Raw genomic sequence first — 21,905 nt, forward strand, 5'->3', positions numbered from 1 at the left:
GTCACACATGAATGGCAATTATTGGATCAGGTTCTAACCTCCAATTTGAACGTTTTGAGCAGCATCACAGAGTTACAAGTACATGAGATTCATGAATGAAATTTCATGGTGGCTGCACCTTGAGACCTAGGATGACATCCCACTTTAAATTGTTGGGGAGAACTGAACCCCTGAAGCTGAATCCTTTTTATTATGTTATATTTGACTTGATCTTGGACGCACTTCTCATCCAGTAGTGTCAATAGAATGCATGATTGTTTATTTCTAGCAGTAGATTCATGTCGAAACTGGGTTGCATGTAACCTGCTTTGCTTATTTTCTCATGTTCTCACACACGTAGATTATAATGATATGGAAGTCCAGCAAGCATTTAATCATCTCTCAGTGCATAAATATGATGCTTGGATAGCCTATTCAAATATTAAATTAGGACAAAGAAATCCTTCTGCTTGCAAGCAAGAAGGAATAGCACATAACTCCCCCAGACGGACTTTATCATGTAGAAGTCCTGGTTCAATTTGAAAAGAGAAACAAGAGCATGTCACCTGTAAGAGATTAGCCTGCTTCTGATAAATTTTTTTTTCACAATCAATACTAAAAGGCATCATAAATCTACCATATTATCTCAGGAGTAAAGGTAAATATTCTTCCTTTGCCTTAAAACTTTTCTCCCATTCACTAGTTGGGCATCCAACCACCTTAACTACATCAAACTATAGGATAATCACACAAATTACATTAGCAATGCAAAGAAGTAATTGCCAATGCTGACCCATCTTAGGATTGAGATTTTGATCATATACCCCTTCTACCCTGAGAGGGTACATTCATTGACAGCTTGATTTCCAACATGGACATCTTCGTCAGCAAATAGTACCCATACAATGCAACACTGATGGAGGCATCATGTTATCTTACCAACCTGCTTTAATTTTGAGCATAGGAGCAATCCTTCTTTAATGCTTCTATCAGAATCATCATAGAGTGGACCAACCTTAGCTGGCTAAGGATCCCTAATTGTCCTTCAGAGCACAAGGACAAGTCATGGTCCTTGTCTCCTGTCTATGTACACGGTTCCCATTTGCTGCTAACCACCATCTAATGAGTGGATAATGCTGAGAAAAGTAGCATCTAACACTCCAATCCAAGCCATTGATCCATGTTCGCCAACCTGCAACCAAAGAGATGGGCATGGTAGCCTCAATCCAATATGATTTGCATTACGTTGGCAGCTGTAGTTACCCATTTTTCAGCAAATTTGTGCAGCTGGCATCCAGTCTGCTGCAAGTTACTTATGGATGATGGAGTTGAGGCATTCTTCTTTGCCTCTAAGACATGTTTTATGTTTCCATCTTAACTTTGTTAATCGTTTTCGTCCCTCAGTTTCTTGACGGAATCTTTTCTGTCCCTCATCTTGCTGTAATTAAGCCAAGAAGAGTCCATGAGAGAGACAGAAACAAACAAATAAACAAAATAAACAGCCTTCAAGTAATTTTAAGCAAAACGAAAACAACTTTGAACCTTAGCACAGAATTAACAAGAAACGACAAGTGGGGACACTGATGTAGCTGATGAAAGTGGCATTTTTCTCAATTCAGGACATTTGATAGAAACAGGAATAGAAATATGTGTAACCAGATACAGTCTTCAGAAAACTAACCCTGTAATACAGAGATTTCCCGGGATCTCAGCTAGATGGTCTCATACTGCAGCAACCAGGAGACTAAAGAGAATACCATCTTCTAAAACACTATTCACAGAAGATCTAAGTCTTTGTAAAAGTCACAAATTACCGCCAATCTGGATTTCTTTCAACATGTCAACGAAATAGAATGGAGTGACTAGCAGAATTTAGATGTCAACGAAGCACAAATCAAGGATGAACTGTAAATGCCTGCCTACTGATCTATAGGAACCCAGCATTAAAAAAGATGCAAACTCCTCAAGCATCCAGGTGGCTTTTATAGTACCTTTTCACATAGTTATAGCAGAAGTCAGCCAAGACAAATACCTGAACAATTTTGGCTTGAAGCAGGTTATAGCCCATGACCAGAACCTGAAAAAGAAACACTTTCATCACAAGCCCTTAGCATCTGGCAAAAACTACCCAGACCATACTTTTGCAAAATGAGCATGCCCCACAGATTTCACATGACATATGTGGTAGAAGCAGACACTGGTTTGATGATCTAAATTTCAAATGTGATGTGTTGACTCAGTTCTCCACAACTCAACACTGTGCTAGAGGAAAAGTTTCAGCTCTCTCTCTCTCATGTTCTCTTGGCAACATAAAACCGACCACTCCATGATTGGATCCCAATGACTCCCTTGCAAACATATATTGTTCTAATGGGCTGTATTAATAGGTAAACTTTAACAAGTTAAACTCCAGCGGTGTGGATGAAAATAAATAAAAAATTGTTGGCAGACTAACTGCAGCAAATACTTGAATGCATTAGACAAAAAGCAAAATACAAGGAATTTGGTGATCAATAATTCATTTCCAAAAGAAGCTTAATCTTACAATTAATTAAACTCCTAGAGATCCCAAACACTTGCAAATTTAAACACAGTCACTCTTAAAATACTCAAACTAAGCTCAGTATTGCTTCATTCTACTTTGAAGATCCAGCTCCTTAAGAAAAAACAACAACACTGCACTTACAAAAGGCAGCAGCAATTGCTACATATGATGATTCAACATGAAGATTAGCATCAATCAATTTTTAAGGCCCTATTTGGGGGAGCTTTTGGAGCTTTTTGGCCCTCCAAAAGTACTTTTAGATAAAAAAATGGTATTTGGTAAAATTTTCGAAAAGCTGTTTCAGCTTTTGCGGAAAGCTGAAAACAGCTTTTGGGGAGAAGCTCTAATTTGGAGCTTTCCGAAAATGCTGTTTTCAGCATTGTCGAGAAGCTGTTTTTTGGACCAAAATACCCCCATTTAAATCATACTTTTTTTCCTAAAACCCTTATCCCGCCTCTTCCTCTCTCACCCATCCTCTCCCTCTCCCTCTCTATCTTCTTCTTCCTCTCAACGTCGCCGCCTATGTTCCTGCTTCTTCTTCTTCTTTTCTTTTTTTTTTGTTTTGGGAGCTCGTGGCTGCCCACGGTGGCAACCACCATGCCGGCCACCACCCATGGCCGGCGACCCCTCTATATTTCAATGAAATAAAATAATAAATAAAATAAATAAATAAAAAGAAAAATAATGAGTGAGTGGCAAATAATTTGATCTAAATAAATAAATAAAAATATTAGTAATTATTTAACCAATTTTATCACCAAGCTAGAAAATTTGTTAGAAAGATAAATGGTCATTAGAAGGATGAAAAATTAATTTACACTAATAATTATAATATTTTATATATTTATTATTGTATTATTCTATAAATATAATATTATATTACATTATATCAAAATACATTGATATGTTATGTTAAATAATTTAATATTATAATAATATTATATTACATTGATATGTTATATTAAATTATTATTCTATAATACATAATGTTATAGTACTATATTATAATAATATTATATTGCATTACATTAATATTATACTATATCATATATTTATGTATTAATACATATTATATTTTATTATGCTCTATTATATAATACTGGTAATATCCTTTATGGTCATTTTATCACACAAAAGTACTTTCTCATTTTGTTTGCCAAACACATGTTAAAGTGCCACAGCACTTTAGAAATATAGTTACCAAACAGCAAACAACTTTTTATAAACACTCTGCTTCAGACAACTCTACTTCCAAAAGCTCTACTACTAACAGCTCCCCCAAACAGGGCCTAAGTCTTTTTTCGATCCAGCATAAGCAATATGGTCAGATTTTCTGTATGTGCATGTGTGGGGTTTAGGTGTGTGTGTGCTACCAGACCTGCTATTTCTTTAGATTAGTCATGTGGGAAGATTGTTGCATAGCCAGGGTTTTTCTACCATAAACAACCACAACTTATAAGGTTTCTGCACACTGTTGATTGAAAGACTTGTATTGCCATAGAGTGATTAGCCACAACTTGAAAACATAAAAGCTTGGCACTCTTTTGCCCTACAATTCATGCACATGTTTTCTATTTTTTCATTTTCAGTGATCCTATTTAAAAAGAATGTAGCATACCATTCTGCTCAACTCATCAACTTCAGGTAGTTCTTTGGACAAATAGTTGTGTCACCAGTAATTTCTACCATCAACAACTTACAAGCCTTCTGCCAATTGTCGATTAATTAAGTTGTGTTTCAATTGAATGACTAACCACAACTTTACTTCATAAACACTCCATGCTCTAGAGATCTTCCTTTTACTATTTTTCCAATTTTTGTTAAGGGCAATATGATAATGGAAAGGAGCAAACACATAGAATTGTTTGCAGACCTTCCCTAGCAATAGAACTCACTACTAACGCATTAATATTGTGAAATCCCATATAACATGACTGAATAGATGCTGCAGCTAATGCTGCAACTACCCACAGAATTTCAAACCTTAAAAAATAAAAACCAACGTATGCCGTACATGCCCGAACTTGGCAGTACGGAACATACCATACTGTACCAGTTTGGTACATACGGATAGCGTACCGACACTCGGTATGCTAATAAAAACTCCGTACCGTACCGTACCGATATTATGCTAGCGTGACACCGGTACCGGATTTGGTACCGAGACGGCGAACCTTGAATACAACCAAAATATTATTTTTCATTGGCCAGCAGTATATATCCAAAATCTTTTCACGGTTGTTTCAACATGAAGAAATGCCCAATCAGTTGACCGTTCAATGCATACTAGAAAGTGAAGTGTGCGAACACTACTAAATTAATTGTGATTGACCAATTATACAGAAATACCGTACCGATATTATGCTAGCGTGACACCGGTACCGAATTTGGTACCGAGACGGCGAACCTTGAATACAACCAAAATATTATTTTTCATTGGCCAGCAGTATATATCCAAAATCTTTTCACGGTTGTTTCAACATGAAGAAATGCCCAATCAATTGACCGTTCAATGCATACTAGAAAGTGAAGTGTGCGAACACTACTAAATTAATTGTGATTGACCAATTATACAGACAAACCATATTATATGATCAAGCACTATGCCCTGACAGGAAGATGGTCAAGTGATAGCATGAAACTTTGTCCTGTATAAAGCATCAAGAGTTGTTTATACCAGACCATGCATCTAAGGAACTAACATATTCCATTGATAGTAACTGAATTCACTTGATAGTGACAGCAGAAATGCTGAAAGATTGCACAATTGCAGCCGAAAAAGGCATGGAATGTATGGCATATCTATATGTTTTGAATCTAGCCAAGATCAAGTGATGCACAGTGCACATAGCACAAAATCAACAGGCACCTGGTGCAAATATATAGCAAGCAGTAAACAACTCAACAGTCTGTGTAACATTTTTAGCTTGTTAGGGGACAAAATTGCATATATTCACAATCAAGTAATTATTCAAATAAAAAGAAAGAAGGTAGGAAATTTGAAGGGAACCGTTGCAATTTGCACCGCATGTAGTTGTAGTGAAACTAATACCACCTCCAGAGTCCAGAAAGGCAAAGGAAATGCATGGGATCATCTATTCATTAATTTGTGGGATGCAAATGAATGGGCATTAGATAAGTTCTACAACTGTGCAATGCACAACCTGAAACAGATGACACTTTACAATAAATAGTTAGCAGATATAAATATACATATGGACCAACTTTCACACTAATTATTTAAACAAGTAGGAAGTTCCCAAGGAGTCAATCGATTTGCAAAGCATCTGAATCATAACCACATTGAACAGTAAAATGTTCCAGAAATCAAAATGACACCATTGATCTTGTTAATAATGAATCTATTCAATTATGGAGGCAATTTGGTCAAGTTCAGCATTATCTTCGCTATGTCAGTTCTTGTGAGTGATGCTCTTTCCTTTCTACCCCAAGGCAAGAAATTTGTAGTTCCTTTGTCCTTTTCATTTGCATGCTAGTTGAATATTTTGGTTAGCTAAAGTTAAGAAACTGAGAAACCAAAATTTCAATATTCTGTGGCCTCTACTCCACAAGGAAGCTGCATGACTCCATTATCATGTGCATATCCATTGATAACAGAGATCAGCAGATTAAAGAGCAGCAACTAACTTGTCCGGTAATTTCAGAACATGAAATCATGTTGTGTTTAGTAAAGCAAGAGTAAGACTGTTGAGGAGCCTGATATAACCATACACCACCTGAAAAAAGAATATGATTTTTACTTCCCAGACTATAAAATTGAAAGAACTGGCTGAGTTCGGACATTTCCTGTGCCTGCATTGGATGGACTATGGTGGAAGTTTGCACCCTTTCAAGTATCCAAATTTACAGGCCAGAAGACTGGCTGTGAAAGTGTTTTGTCCTTCTTATGATATGGACAGGCATGCAAACAAATCTGACATCATGGACATATCCCAAATCCAAGAACAAGTACATGAGACAAGAATTTGAGTTTGAATAAAGGATGGAATGAGTATGTCAAACAGATTGGACAAAACCCAAGAAAGTTTCAATGCCAAAAAAACAACTGTTAGACAGTCTAAATAAACTCCTCTGCTTTAATTGCAATAAAAGATGGATGCTGAACAAATGAACAATGTCATAGAAAATGTGTGCAAGAAGTAGCACATTCAACTATAGATATCAATATAAAACTATCCTGAGTCATATGGAAAAGACGGTTATTCTCAGTTGCCCCTATCAGTTTAAACAAAATAAGCTCAAACAGGATTTCTAAGAATGAGTGGTTTTAGAGATACATACTCTACATCTCGCATGTATAGCCCTCGTGCATGTGTATACATCCCTCGTTGTACAGAGTATGGGTAGTACTCTCACCTGTAGGCAATCACACTCCCGTTGTATACTTTATCTTGGATGCTCTCGCCATTACCATCTACCACTCCATATTCCAAGTAAAAGATTAATACCTTACATGTAAGAGCAATGAGAGCAAAATTTGGAATTTGACTTCAGAAAAGAATTTTTAGCAGCTACTAAATAAATCTAAGAAGTAGAACAATGTCAAGAAAAACAAAAAGCAGCGATCTTTGCAGTCCATAGTTGAATGTGAAACCTAATAAATATAAAAAGAGGAAGAAAAGATTGCTTTCTTCAGAACTTAAAGAGAAGAAAAGAGATTGATAGAGGTGAAAGGAGGAATCGGAGGGGCTTACCAACGTAGGCGAAGCGAATGAGGCATGGGCAGTCTCTTTGGAGGCGGACGAGGCCGACGACCGCCCAGCGCCGCTACCGCCGGTGCCTCACCCTCGCTGGCTACCGCTGTCACTTCCTAGTATTTGAATTAAAAATGTAATCTTTTACCAAAAAATGTAATCTTTTATTCAGTTTAACAATAAATTTACTAGTACTAGATGCAGTTTCTACTATACATTAATCATTATAATGAAAGAAAATCAATTATTAATAAACATTTTTCTATACCTCGACGATGTCATTAAAGGCCTCAGAATTGATCCTGCGGCCGAGACGGTTGTTGGCGTTTTGGTGATGGTGTTTCGGTCATGTGCCTCGGTAGGTGCGAACTTTGGTATTCTTCTTTGGCGCCGTGCGGTTGTAAAGACCAACTTATTCCCGATGTGAGCCAGCGATGGCTTGGCTGAGGTGCTGCGCCTGTCATGTGTTTGATGTAATGCAAGTGTGGGGATTTTCGCATCCTGGGGGCCAACGTAGACGCACAAAGCCTGGCAAGCAAGAGGGAAATATCTCACCTTGGCTTCTCTCCAGCCCTTATAGCCTAAGACCTCTTCGATTTGTTCAAAAAGGTAACGCCTTTGATGGGAACCTTGCAGGCCTCCTCCTCATGGGCTCGTGGCCGGCAATCTCGTTGGTGTTGGTCCGGCACTGTGTGCTGTAAAGAACTCCAACATACGCGATCATGCATACAGCTCGATCGATGCAGTCATTTAACAGTTCCCATCAAATTTGTCAAAATCATTCCTCTTTTTGGCAGCTCAGAACCATCCATCACCTCCACCATGCCATCTCCTCAATCATTGTTCTTTCAATTTTCCTCGTCATGTATTGTCGGTTGAGTAAAGTTACCTTTTTAGATTCTGGCTAATTCCTCTCACCTAATCCCTAGGTTTCAGACATGGAAAACTGTCTTCCTGAGCATTTTCCTTTCAAATAATGTAAAAAAGAAAAGAAAACAGAATTCACCTCTATATTTGAACCAATTCTAAACTCAAACCAACTTCCGCAAACAACCCTGAGAAATTCTGAGGGCTGATGATCATAAAATTATGGGTAAGAAATGATGATGATTTAGCATTTTTCTAAACCTTAAGATACAACAGGGTCTATCCTAAAATTATGTGTGAGAAATGATGATGATCATAATGATCAAGAAATTATCTGAGGCTGCTTTTAGTTGTGTGCAATAAATGAATTTGCTAAACAGTAGTTGTATCTTCTAGTGATCAACAAAATTCATCCTTACGTATCTTGGATTGCATGTCTGATTATTCAGCATTATGTGTGTTTTCAGTGAATTTTGAAACTATTTGTGACTTTTCGCTAAATGACTGATTTCTTAATTATTAGATGACAATTAAATCTTCCACCAACTATTCAATATTTTTTTATTAAAAAAATGAATATGATAATTTTTGTAGCCGTACTGTCAAATTATAAATTTCTTGTTCTTTTGTCTCCCGGTATATTTGTGGATATAGATATGAAATATTATTGCATCATTTTATTATGTATTATCAACCTGTTATGTATCGGTGATTGTTTAGTAAAAATTTAGGTAGATCACTATTATTTGCGAACATATTTAAGCAGCTCTCAGGTATTAAAAATAATGTATTGATTCTAGCATGCAAATAAATTTAGCTATCCAGTAATTGCACATGCTATCTCAACTATATTGACAGCTATAAATTCATTGTTCACCTAGTTGTGGATTGAGAGGTAACTATTTGCCTCTTATGAGCATCCAAAACCAGCTCCTTTCTAAATCATACATTATACATCAGTAGTGTATTAGATCTTAGAGATCCAGTATGGCATACTAGCTAAAAACATAAATGCAATCAACTTACAACATCCAATATTACAAACTATAACAAGCCCATAATATCTAATGGTCTAGCACTTGAGATCTGACCCTCCCATCCTTTCCATCTCTTAGAATTATTATCACAATCAATGACCGACGACCAATTGGCCAACATAAGAAAGAAACCGATTAGCTATAACTAAAGTCTCTCCACCTAATCTTTTAAAATTTTCTCTAATTCAATAATTCAATCAAGATTTATAGGGAAAATGGATATTTTTAAGAGTTTTTTTAAGGATAACTCGAGCATTTTAAATCTCGAAAGCACCCTAACCCTTTGTACTTAGAACAATGCCAATCCCTGCCCATTTTGGATACATGGCGAATGCAAGCAGTAGTAGTTGTTGTTTTTGAAAAATCTAGTCAGCTAGGCCCATGCCCAATTACATAATTTGTTCAAAGAGGAAACTTATGCCACTACCCTCCCCAGACAGAGCACCATGCCTGACATCCCCCAAGGTAGCCAAATTTGAACCTAGGGAGCGCGCCAATAAATTCGGTCCCCCCGTGGGGTCCGGAAGAAGGGTGCATTTAAGCCAGGTGACATGGGCCGGCTGGGATTCCGTCTGGGCCCTCGTCCCTCTCTCTCTCTCTCTCTCTCTCTCTGTTTCACGGCAGCGGTAAAAGTTACTTGGGCGAAGGACGTGCAAGAGGGCATGTGCGGCCCTTCCCCCAAGTACTAAATTCCTCTGGAATCATTTACCCCTCCCTTCTCTCGTGGGCCCACCAATCTTTCAGTCTTCTTCCATCTTGCACGAATTTTTTTCTTCTCTCTCTCTCCTTCCTTTTTTTTTTTTTTTCAATTTTTTACTGTTACACTGTTTAATTAATTTCGGTCGCCTCTCAATTTTGCCGACACGAGCACTTGATAGATGAAATTTGAAAAAACAAGCAGTGCGACTGGTATGATGCACTGCCATATAGTACATATGATAATAATTTTTCATAAATAGTGGTAGATATAGGATGACTAGTTTGAGAAAGGGAATAAATATCCCATAGTGGAAGGTTAAAAAAAAAACCTAAGAGTTTAACTCAGGCACTGTAAAACAAAAGTAAAAAAACAAAATAAAATTCCACACCCTTGATGGGTCTGGTAGTATCAAAAAATTGGATTATACAGCAATCACAGCAGGAATCACACCGATCCCTCATACCATATTATATAGTGGTTCTATAGAGATTTCCACATTACTTTTTCTCGAGTACATTCTCTTTTAGAAAATGTTGTTCACCAATAATAAGTGCTGTTATTTTTCAATTTTATCCAACCAAATTTAAAACTAGATATTTTTAATAATGGACAAATAGACTATATTGTCAATTTTTATAGCCTAACTATAATATGTTAATAAAAAATGACTTTATGTGACTATGTCATTTATCATATCATATAATGAAAAAGAAATAGCAAGAAATTTTGGTTTGAAAAAAATATTATTTTTCTTGAACAAATGACAAGAGAGAAGTGTAAATAATGGCTTCATGTTATAGCATAATACTAATTGTAAAAGCCCGATTTATGACAAACCAAAGAGCAACTAAAATATCAACGGTAATGACACCATGAGGTTTCACACCATAATAAGAAGGGAAAGAACCTGACCAAATCAAAACCCTACTAATGGTGAATTACATGTCATCAGCATGTATTGATAGTGAGACTTCTCATCATTAGTAATTAATTGATGATTTATTGTTACCATCAATTTATGGATAAACTGATAAGCTTACTCTTTTTGTATTTCCAATAGGATTGGTTCATTGTAAGAAAAATTCCAAAGCCCACTCGAGATTAAAATCCCCCAAGGTAATTTTTAGTTGATTTTGACAACTTTTCACATGATTTTACTATTTTTATCCTAAGCCTCTCCTAAGTGTCCTATATAAACCCTCCAAGTTTGAGGATTGAAGGAGGAAAGAACATAGAAATCTCTTGAAAAAGTTCTTCTAAGAAGCTTCAAGCCTTTGCAAAAGCCAACCAAAGGAGGCTAAAAAGCTACCTTACTTTTGATATAGGTCAAAATTAAGTTTTCTTGGCGATCCTGGAGAGTGCAAAGAATTTGATGGATGCTTGTGGGAAGGCTCAACTTAGATTTGCATATCTCAAGAAAGTTCTTTAGTCTCTACTCATCTTTTAATTATTTTCTCTTGCATATTCATATAGTTTACACATAACTACACTAACCTAATCCTAATATTAATATGATCAATTATTTTCAATTTAGTTTATAATTTAGATTTATTTGCTATGTTCAAATTGTCTAATTCTTTTAAATTTTTGTTTTCTAGGCATTTTGAGACACTTATATTGTCCTTGAGAAATCTACTACTCCATATCAAACATAGTGCTCTCGGTGTCTGGCAGTAGTCATTAAGGTTCTGTTTGGAATTACTATTAGCAGTAAAGTTTTTAAAAGCAGAACTATTGGAAAGTAGAGTTTTTATACAAATTATTTGCTGTTTGATAACTATTTCATAATTTTTATATAAAATTTTGAAAGAGAAAAAAAAAAAAAAAGAGAGAATCCAAATACGAGAAAAGGAACCAAGAAAATGGTTGGTTTGATTTCGGACATTAGATCACAAACCGCACTGGGCGGCAGGCGAGTTGTGGAACAGCTTAACGAATAAAAGGTAGACCCCACCAGCATAGCATGTGGGTCCCATGCATCAACACAAAAAGAATCACCCACGTCATCAAACAGCAATCTAGTTTACAATGCAAGAAAATTGCCATCCGTTATACGGCTGTCCTCCATAAACGATAATTGATTAATTACCTCGTTTCAGTGTATGCATTCTTTACCGCAGTAATATATCCCCGCAGAAAGGAAAAGGTGAAAAAAAAAAGAAAGAAAAAAAGCTTAGCGTACGGCCGAAACAAGGCAAAGGTGGCAAACTCGCTGCTGTACTTTTTTTTTTTTTTACCCCCCACCCTACGTTCCTGTTTTACCCATCGTCCGTCCGTCGCTCAGCAGAACCTCCCCTCTCTCGTGTTTTGGGAAAGGCCTGCTGCCGCTTTTATTTCCATCAGCCTTGGCCTTGTTGGAAAGATTGGGGAAAAAAAATTTCAAGCCAGACACAATTGAAAGATGGTGGGGTGTAAGAGCCAGCCTTGTTGGAATATAGTCAGATAGATGGTTGCAGAAAGGCCGATCTTTTTCCATATTCTCTGCATTATATATTCAAGTATATATATTTATTCATATGATAATGATCTTTCTCATTCTTTTCTTGTATACATTTTAAAATAAGTTGCTCATTGTTGGATATCTATAACCTAGTGTAATATATTTATATTTGAATGGGATGGGATGGTGTGGGGGCTCGGAGGGGTCTCTATCAGGAATCCAGATATGGAGAAGCCAACAATGGTGGGGTGATGCAGCAACAGTAACTCATCTGTCTTTGGTGACCAGATCTCCATATAATAGACCCTTTTCATATATTTAGTATATAGACAATATACTCTCCATCACTTGGATCTCCAACTTGCTCAGAGCCCAGAGGGAGAGGGATGGGCAAGCCCACCAGGTCTCTGGCTTAGGGAAGCTCAAACCTGAAGACTGACTTGTGCTCCAGTTCTCCAAAACATGACCGAGAGAGAGAGAGAGAAAAGAGAGCACAGAGGGGAAGATGGCTACATGATAAGGTTTGACATTGCGACCACCGGGAGTCGACAAAAGGATTGCTTTAGCCTTTGGTGGTCTTGAGATTTGAGAAAAAGAGAGCCCCTGGGTTGCACTGCGAGCCTCACAGCCTCATTGGTGGGTCCTAAAGAGCCAGGCCACCAAAAAGCTCGACGGGCATGGGCCAACCCACTCTCATACCCTCGCCCGCGGGTAGGCGTACCAGAGGCTGCCGATCGATTAGAATAAAGCGTATGAGACTTGTGGGACTTAAACAATCGTTTATATTGTTTTAAATCGAGGGATAAAGTTGTGGTGCTGTGGGCTGGATGTATGTATCTTTCGAAAGAGAAGGTGGGGCACCCTGGAGTTGACCGGCGGATGAGTGTTCTGCTACGTACGTACTGCTCCTATTAATTTTTCTCACGTATATATACTCCATAGAATTTGAGATATAAATTATGCTTATTAAAAAAAAAAATAAAGAGGAGGGTCATGTGTTGGTGCGAGCTGTCACGGCATTAGATGCTCAATCTGACGCCGACCTGCACTGCCTTGCTGCTGCTGCTGCTGCTCCATATTACCTGGGGGCAGTAAGAGAAGTTGCAGTAGAGGTAGAGTAGCGGTAATTAAAAGTAGGAAGCAGGGAAGCTCTTTAAGCAACAGCCGGTTCCGGTCTCTTCTATTTTTGCCATCACCGCGGCTGTCGCCACCCCATCAAATTCCCCCACCACCGAACAGCCGAAGACCACCTGTCCCCCCAGCTTTAATGGCCTAAGTGGGGTTCTTCATGGGGATTTGGGTTGGGATTACATGTAGCCTCGGAGGCTTGGCTGGTGGAACGAAGCGGATAGGAGGAGGGGAGAGGAGAAAAAAGAGGGAAGGGGAGGTGTATTTAAGTTTTAATTCTATTCTGTGCAACGAGTCTATATTTGTCATTCATTCCGAGGCCCCACGAGCGGGCTACTGCTCCGTGGCCAGGCCCCCACTCAGTGTTAACATGAGTAGAGAGCGAGTGGAAGTATTAGAGGGAGGGGGAGAGAGAGAGAGAAAAGGGGGAAGAGAAAGAGAAAGGGAAAAGCTGAGAGAGATTTAGGGTTTAGGATCTAAGGCTACGCATCCCTGTCTCGATACAAGTTGGCTTCTCCAGTTCCTCGCCCTTTCTTTCGCTCGCTCTTTCTATAAAATTTCTATCTTATATTCGCATACAACGCATACACACGCAGAGACAAGAGTCAATCGGGAGGAGCCCCACGCAGTTTCCAGCGAAGTAAGCATCCGGCCCCTGGCCTGCACGTGTTTGGATGAAACCCTAACTAGGTTCTCTCTCTCTCTCTCTCTTTCCCTCTAATACTTATTCTTTCTTCCATTTTTTTTTTGTTTTTTTGGTCTCAGGAAATAAGAAGAGAAGAGAGAAGAAGATGGGATAAAGGAAAAATGGAAGAAGGCCAAGGGTGTAAATAGAATTTGGTGGCTGTTGGATTTATTTTGAGGAAAAGAGGAGGAGGCATGGAACGAAGTGATCGTAGACATGGAAAGGGAGCTGATGGAGGTGGAAGAGGAGGAGGAGGAGGAGGACCATCAAATAGCAACAGTAGCAGCGGAGGTACCAACAGCAGTAGAAGCACTTCCGAGCAGCAGCAGCAGCAGCAGCAGTTCCACCACCAAGCCAGCAGCGGCGGCCCCTCCTCACTCGACCTCGTCCCCTTCGAAGGAGGCGGCCCCACCGGTCCTTTCATGGGCTCCATCATCCACCACCACGGCGGATCAGGCCGCGTCGACCCCTCCCTCGCCATCTCATCCTCCCCCGCCGCCAAGCCCGACCCCAACGCTCCCCGTCCATCCTCCTCCTCCGCCGCCGCCGACCCGTCCAAGAAGCTCCCCGTCGCGACGAAGAGGTCGTCGAAGGATCGGCATACGAAGGTCGAAGGCCGCGGCCGCCGGATCCGGATGCCGGCCGTGTGCGCCGCCAGAGTCTTCCAACTGACGCGAGAGCTCGGGCACAAGTCGGACGGCGAGACGATCGAGTGGCTTTTACAGCAGGCGGAGTCGGCGATCATCGCCGCGACGGGCACCGGTACCATCCCGGCGAACTTCTCCTCGCTCAACATCTCCCTCAGGAGCAGTGGCTCCTCTCTCTCCGCGCCACCGTCCAAGTCCGCCGCTCACTCTTTCCACGCTCTCGCCCTCGCCCACCACCACCGCCCGGACTACGAGGAGGGCCACGATGCCGCCTCCGGGATCTCCCACTCCGCAATGCTAGGCTTCCACCAGCTTCACCATCACCACCCCCCTCACCAGCATCATCTCTTATCCACCGATCAAATGGGAGCAGGGCTGCAATCGACCGGAGGTAGCGGCGGCGGCGGCGCCGGCGCAGGAGGAGGAGATTCCTCCGCTGATACCTATTTGAGGAAACGCTTCAGAGAAGATCTATTCAAAGAGGAGCAGCAGCAGCAGCACGAGGGAGGTGGGGCCGGCCCGTCGTCCCCATCCTCCGCCTCCAAAGACGCGAGGACGGGGGGCCTCCAATCGCAGCAGCGGGCGCAGCAGGAACCTGCTGCGTCCCCCGCCGCAGCAGCAGCAGGAATGGCGAGGCCGTCCGGCGTCCTTCCCGCGGCGGCAATGTGGGCGGTCGCCCCGAACAGCGGAGCCGGCGGAGCATTCTGGATGCTCCCCGTCTCCGGTGGCCCGACCGCCGGGCCGTCGGAACCGTCTCTGTGGACGTTTCCAGCATCGGGCCACGGGCAGTACCGGACCGGAATTCCCGCCGCCACCGCCGGCGGCACCATCCAGGCGCCGCTCCAATTCATGTCCAGGATCAACATCCCGGGGGGTCTGGAGTCCCAAGGCGGCCGCGCCGTCGGCGCGCTCCCGCTGGGCTCGATGCTGCTGCAGCAGCCCGGGGGCGGCGGCGCGGCGCCGCAGCATCTCGGGCTGGGGATCTCCGAAACCAATCTCGGGATGCTGGCGGCGCTCAACGCCTACAATAGAGCTGGACTCAGCATGAGTTCCGAGCATCATCAGTCTTTGGATCATCATCAAGCCCAGCAGCGAGGTGCGGATAGCGGAGACGATCACCACCAAACGAATTCTCAGTAGTAGGGAGAGCGAGTGGAAGGTAAAATTAACGAGTCGATCGCTTCTTCCACCCCCACCCTCCGGCACCAGAATTTTCTCCACTGTTAACACCGATCGATACATTACTGGAGATTGTTCATATTATCCTCTCTTTTTTCCCTTCTCTCTCGTTGAGCTTTGAGTGCTTGAGAACCCTTTATCCAGTGGACACTATTCTCTCGACCTCCTGAGAGGATCGCTTATCCTTTTATCAAGTTTCTTCCGCCACTTTTAATCTTGTTTCTGTGTTGATGATGAGTCTAAGAAGCTTATTTGCGGTCCAAACGGGCCGCAAGGGAGGGGGCAGGGATTTGTATAGGGAATTCGACTTTTGTGTACTAATAATTCTTTGTTTGTTTAACGAGAGATTTTAGATATCCCGTAATTCTCCCGCGTCTCATCCTTTGTCCTCCGGCGTCATTATGCTATTTATTTTTTATCCTATTTTGACGTTCATAGGAAGCCTCTACCTCTACCTCTCCATCATTACAGGACTTCTCCTTGGAGCAATGGCCATGGCAAGGGGTTTTGATTTGTTTTTCTTGCTTCACATTTCGATGCAAGGAGAGCCAACCGGACCGACAAGAACCGCGTCACCTATGAATTATATTATGCTGGCAACAATATAATATCTAAAGGCTTTCGCTTTCATATCTAAAATTAGGCAAACATCCTTATCTCTCAGGGGTAAGCTACCAAGACCGATCCTAGATTGCCGTCCATTCAGGAACTCGTCTGAGCGTGCTCTGCACCATGCTTGGTGATTCGTGCTCTTCAGGATTGGTGCGCACCAATGTTAAGGTTCGGAATTTGAGCTTCGATTACATATATTTACGTGCTGCAAGAATAGAAATAGCATAGCCGTTTTAAGAGCAGGAACAAGGAGACTTGTGTGTTTGCTCGATTCATTAGTGCCGCTGGCGCCGCTTGTGGGGAAGGGGCCAATAAATCTTTCAATCATACATAACGAGTGCACTGAAAATGGCGATCTCCACTAATTTAAGCATATATATATATATATATATATATAGATGCAGCAAAGAAGTAATTCAACCATGCAAATGTTCTTCCTCAAACTCTTCTCGGTTTTTGTAACGACGATCCAACTAGCAACCCATTATTCTCATGTAAGAATAGAAGTCTTATTTCTCTTGTAATGAGACCAGGATAAGTAACAAAACTTGCCTCAGTATTGCCTTCATCATGTAGCTATATTATTGTTTTCACCAATGCCTACTTTAGTAAAGTGAGAAGTTACAATTTTGGGACACCGACATGGATGTTACTTTGCCATTATTAAAACTGCTAATTTGTGGCTTTGCTTCCTTTCCTTGAATGTGTAATAGTATTTTACTATAAGCAAACAAAGCGAGGGGTTCGATTACGTTAATTTTTTAAGAGTAATAAATCTATAATCTAAAATTCAGATTTTTTTTCTTTGAGGATGATATAAATTTGAAATCTGATTAGGAAAATTATCTTAAGAAAACACATAATAGAGAGGAGAGGAATCCTAAAGGAACAATGAGATAGATCGATCTCCTTTTCTTCCTACTTGCACTCAGTCCTGGCTATCCACAAAATTTCTTCTTCTTCTTCTTCTCTAATATCATCAAAACTATTCTTCATGAATTCTTGATATTGTACATGAACAATAGCAACTAAGAAACTTATCCATGGATGTCTGCTTGCTTGTTGAATGTGCTAGAGTTAAATAAAATCTAGATGATAGTATTCCACATAACCTAATATCGATAGTGATCCGATTAAGAAGAAGGAAAAATTTTCTCAATCCGCTCAATTCGTATCTCTCAAAAAAAATTGGAAAAGGTGAAAAAATTGGTAAAAATAAGTTTTAGGTCTTCTTTTCTTTTGATTATTGATGATTCAAAAATTGAGATTCATAGTCTTTATTTATAATGGTGAGATCTACCGTTGGATAATTTGGATCGGATTTCTTCTCTAGTTCGAATATGATTAGTTTTTCAAAAATAGATATAATTAGTAGAAATAAATATGAAAAAAAACTAAAATCATACACAAGGTAGATCTTAACTTCTACATCAAATTTTTTTTCTTTCACTCTGTCTATTTTTTTTCTAAATTAGAAAAATGCCATGTCAAAGTATTTTTGAGGAAAAAAATCGATTTGACCGACCTGTTTCGAATCCCAAATGATGGAATGTCGATTTATCTCACCCTTTTAGGAGTTAGTGCTACATTGTAGATTTTGAAAGATTACCCAATTTGAAAGAAGGATCATCTCAATCAGGTGTCACACAATCAAGTTATGGTCTTCAAAACTTTGGCGTACAATTTATACTTCTAAATCATGGATCACACTCTTAGACCTTATTCTGCTTTATCCATAGTAGCTAAAATGGTCCACATTAAGTCTTGGGATCCTCATAGATCAAGGCTCATTCTATTTAGGGGATTTAGCTCCTACTCAATTAGAACTAAAAATAGAAAATGCTTGCTTCCCCACCTCATGGGTAAATCTCTTGACTTTGCTTGCATATGGTTTTTGATTTTACTCTCTTTTGCTCGATGGACATAAAAGACAGCTTCACTATTGGAGTTATTGGTGCTTATGTTGAAAGCGCCGCTAATCGAGATAAGATCTTGATGAATTGAGCATTCTTCTATCATAATTATGGAAGATATTTTATCATCTCATCATTCATCGAGGTAGAACTAGCAATCATACTTGTCCTTGTCTTTTGATGCACTTCAAGTACTGCTAGACCTTCCTCTATTTGCTTGTATTGCTCGTGTGTCTAAACCATGAACTTTTATAAATATAGAGGATCGAAGCTCTGATACTTACTTGATCCGCTTAAGACAAAGAAAGAATTTTCTCAACCCGCTCAAAATGAATCTCTCAAAAGAAATTTAGAAAAGATTGAAAAATTGGCAAAAGTAGGGTCTCAATCCCATTTTCTTTCATTGATCATTGATATTTCAAAAACAAAGGTATATACCTCTATTTACAATGATAAGATCCGTCCTTGCACAATTCAAATTAGATTCTTTTCTTAGTTCAAATAGGCCTAGTTTTTCAAAAATAAATAAGTCTTTTATCATTCCACCTAATTTTTTCTAGATTGGAAGACATGTTTGGTCAAAATATTTTCTAAAAAAAAATGGGTATGAATGGCCCACTTTGAAGCCTGAACAATAAAATTTTCGTCCATTTTAACACCTTTTAGGGATTGGTGCTATGTTGTAAATCTCAAAAAGTTATCCAATTTGAAATAAAAGATCATCTTAGTTGAATGTCATATAATCAAATTATGATTTTCAGAAGTTTGGTACACGATTATAATGGATCTTGCTTCTGAACTCTCTTCTGGCCTATTCGTAGTGGCTAAAGTAGTCTACATTATATCTAAAATTTTTTCTAGATCTGATAGTTTTCTCGATAAACTAAATAAATTTTTAGGAAAAAACCTACAAAAATGAAAACTTAAGTATGGGGACCATATGTCCAGTGATAGGGGCCAACATCTAAATGAGACCCTATTTCTCGTGGTTCTCATTTTTAGAATATTAGGCAATATTGCTCCTTCACGTAATGGTCCATATGAAAGGAAAGCTACCTTTATTTTTAATTTATTGGTACCTACCTATTTTTGCCTTTCGTGCAAAGCTGTTATTACGTACGATAGCAAGCAACTGGTGAGTGCCAACTAGTGCAGTTGATAAAATCATTGGACTCTAGTACCAAATGACTTGGATTTGTAGCTTGCCTACATTTAGTTGCCTAGAGAGAGTGCAAACCCCGCATATGTATCGATCAAAGCATAGACTTTACCTTTTTAAATTATTTGATTTGTTAATTTTTCATGCCATTTTTTATCTTAATTTTTTTTAAAATTATTTTGTTTATTTCGAGTTCTTAAATTAATATCATACTAATGAGCTGATATACATTATTGATCAATTCCTTGTCAAGTAAAGATTTTGAAGTAAACTATTTAGATAATACCTTTTTCATGGCCTAGATTTACGTTTTTCTCTTTTGGCTTTACATGTAAAACAAAAAGGTTGGACTGTGCAATACTTCTTATGATTAATGATAGCCAGGAATCCTCATGTTCTAATCTTTGCAAACTAGAAAATTCACTAGCGAATCATTCTCCCATTGCTTCGAACAATTAGTTGTACATTAGAGCACAAAGCACTAGGAATACTGCATTTATAAACCATTCGATAAGATAAACTCATATCTAGTAGTACTTGGCATATATTACACCTCATCAACATGCAAATAGAAGCTGTAATTATGTAATACAGTTTTTTGCCTCATGTAATGTGCAAGATAAACAAGTATTAAAGTACATAGCTTGCTCAGAAACAAAAGGCAACTAGGGAAACTTGGGCTGCAAGTGGATTGCACTAACTCGCTTCTGATCTGGAGTCAATCCAAAATTAATGGTCTAATCCAAAATAGGAGTTATTTAGGTCAGGCTTGGATTCAAAAAAATAACTCATTCGAAATATGGATTGGATTTTGATTTTACTAAATTTTCAATCCAAACCCGAATCAACCTAAACCAATCCCAAACTAGCATAATATATATTTTACTTTTCTCCTGGAATATAAGCAATTAGTTTTCTATCATATACTACTTATATATGAGTCATTAATTACAATAATATACAGTCATCCATCAAATCTTTGTTTATAATATGTTTATGATATAGTTAGGCAATCAATTTATATGTAAGTATCATGATTTGTGTTAGGTTATTAGTGACCTGATTTGCTCTGAATAATTTGATGAATTGATACAATTCATATTATATCTATTTCGATTCAACCTGAATGAAAATGAATTAAATTTAGATTATTTTTTTTTTTTTGACTCAAATATGAAATGGATTTAGGTTGTATCCTTCCCTGATTCTGGCCGATTCCCCTGCCTAAAGCCAACAAGATTTGGTAATTCAGGAGCAGTGCTCCTTATATGCTTCCCTGCGAGCACCGGGAACTGCAAATCGTCGGGACTACGAAAACGGACCCATTTGTGTGACTCGACGCGGAAGCACGAATCATTTGCACACGTGCGTCGTATGGTCGCGGGATCAGGGACAGCTTCTGGGGCCCACCTGGTACCTCTGGACTTTGGAGTGCGGGCGAAGCGAACCACGTCACGGATCTAACAGCCCGTGACAGGGAGCCGACACGACTCGCCGGCCGAAACGTGTCGGCCCGCTACTGGCTCGATTTTTCGCCGGGAGCGCGTAGCCCGTAGCTTTTCCCGCCCCCCGCTGCCGCTGGCTTCTTAATCGATTGTGGCCGTACCCTCATCAGAGCCGTACACGTGGGGACACGTGGATGTCAGCACCACTCGTCAGAGACCCATCATGCTGTCACCCCCAAGCTACGAGATTCTCTCTCTCTCTCCCCCCTTCTTCCTTTAATTTGCTTGCGTATGGTGTGTTAAGGTGGGCCCACCCCTCTGCTCGGAGGAAGAAGGGAAGTCTGATTAGACTCACCTCCGGTGAACGCCCTATCCCTAGAGCATCAATGGAGGTGCCACAGAATATGGCAGGGTTAAAGAAAGATTAGAGAGAATAAAGATCACTTTACTTTACTTATTTCACTATAATCTACTAAATACTAAAAATCTGCTATTTATTTTTAAAATAAATTAATATTTTTTAAAAATAAGTTAGTGTGGAAATTAGAATTACTCATTGTGCCACTCTACATAATAAAGCAGTTTATTTCTGGGAGTAACTTAATCTGATTATGGTAAGTTAATTTATTATGTAACTAAATGTTGTTTAATAGTATGGGTGCTTGGAGGATTATGTGTTAGACATCATAAACTGGATTTATAATTTTCTCCAAGTTCTGAATGACCATCCTATTCCTAGATACTTGAAATATCCCCTTTGATTTGAATGCATATACCGCGAGCCAAGTTTCTAGTGAAGTGAATAAATCAGCAGATTGGATAGCAAATTTTGGAGTGTGAAAGAGATGGTTGTA

At 39.5% G+C, this 21,905-nt stretch overlaps 1 protein-coding gene across 2 annotated transcripts; it reads left to right on the forward strand.

Annotated features, from left to right (window-relative positions):
* Nucleotides 1–13,808: 13,808 nt before the first annotated feature.
* Nucleotides 13,809–16,138, forward strand: LOC103701291 (uncharacterized). Of its 2 annotated transcripts, none has more exons than XM_008783303.6 (2): nt 13,809–14,051; nt 14,177–16,138. In XM_008783303.6, the coding sequence occupies exon 2, from the start codon at nt 14,291–14,293 to the stop codon at nt 15,881–15,883; it is 1,593 nt and encodes a 530-aa protein (XP_008781525.4). In that variant the 5' UTR covers nt 13,809–14,051; nt 14,177–14,290; the 3' UTR covers nt 15,884–16,138. The 2 variants fall into 2 exon arrangements, with proteins under 2 accessions (XP_008781525.4, XP_088576604.2); XM_088720478.2 differs by having other exon boundaries at nt 13,823–14,101.
* Nucleotides 16,139–21,905: the final 5,767 nt, after the last annotated feature.

The sequence above is a fragment of the Phoenix dactylifera genome, chromosome 4 (assembly GCF_051530095.1).
Source record: "Phoenix dactylifera cultivar Ajwa chromosome 4, Ajwa_hap1_PhDact_Kaust_v1.1, whole genome shotgun sequence".
Lineage (NCBI taxonomy): Eukaryota > Viridiplantae > Streptophyta > Magnoliopsida > Arecales > Arecaceae > Phoenix > Phoenix dactylifera.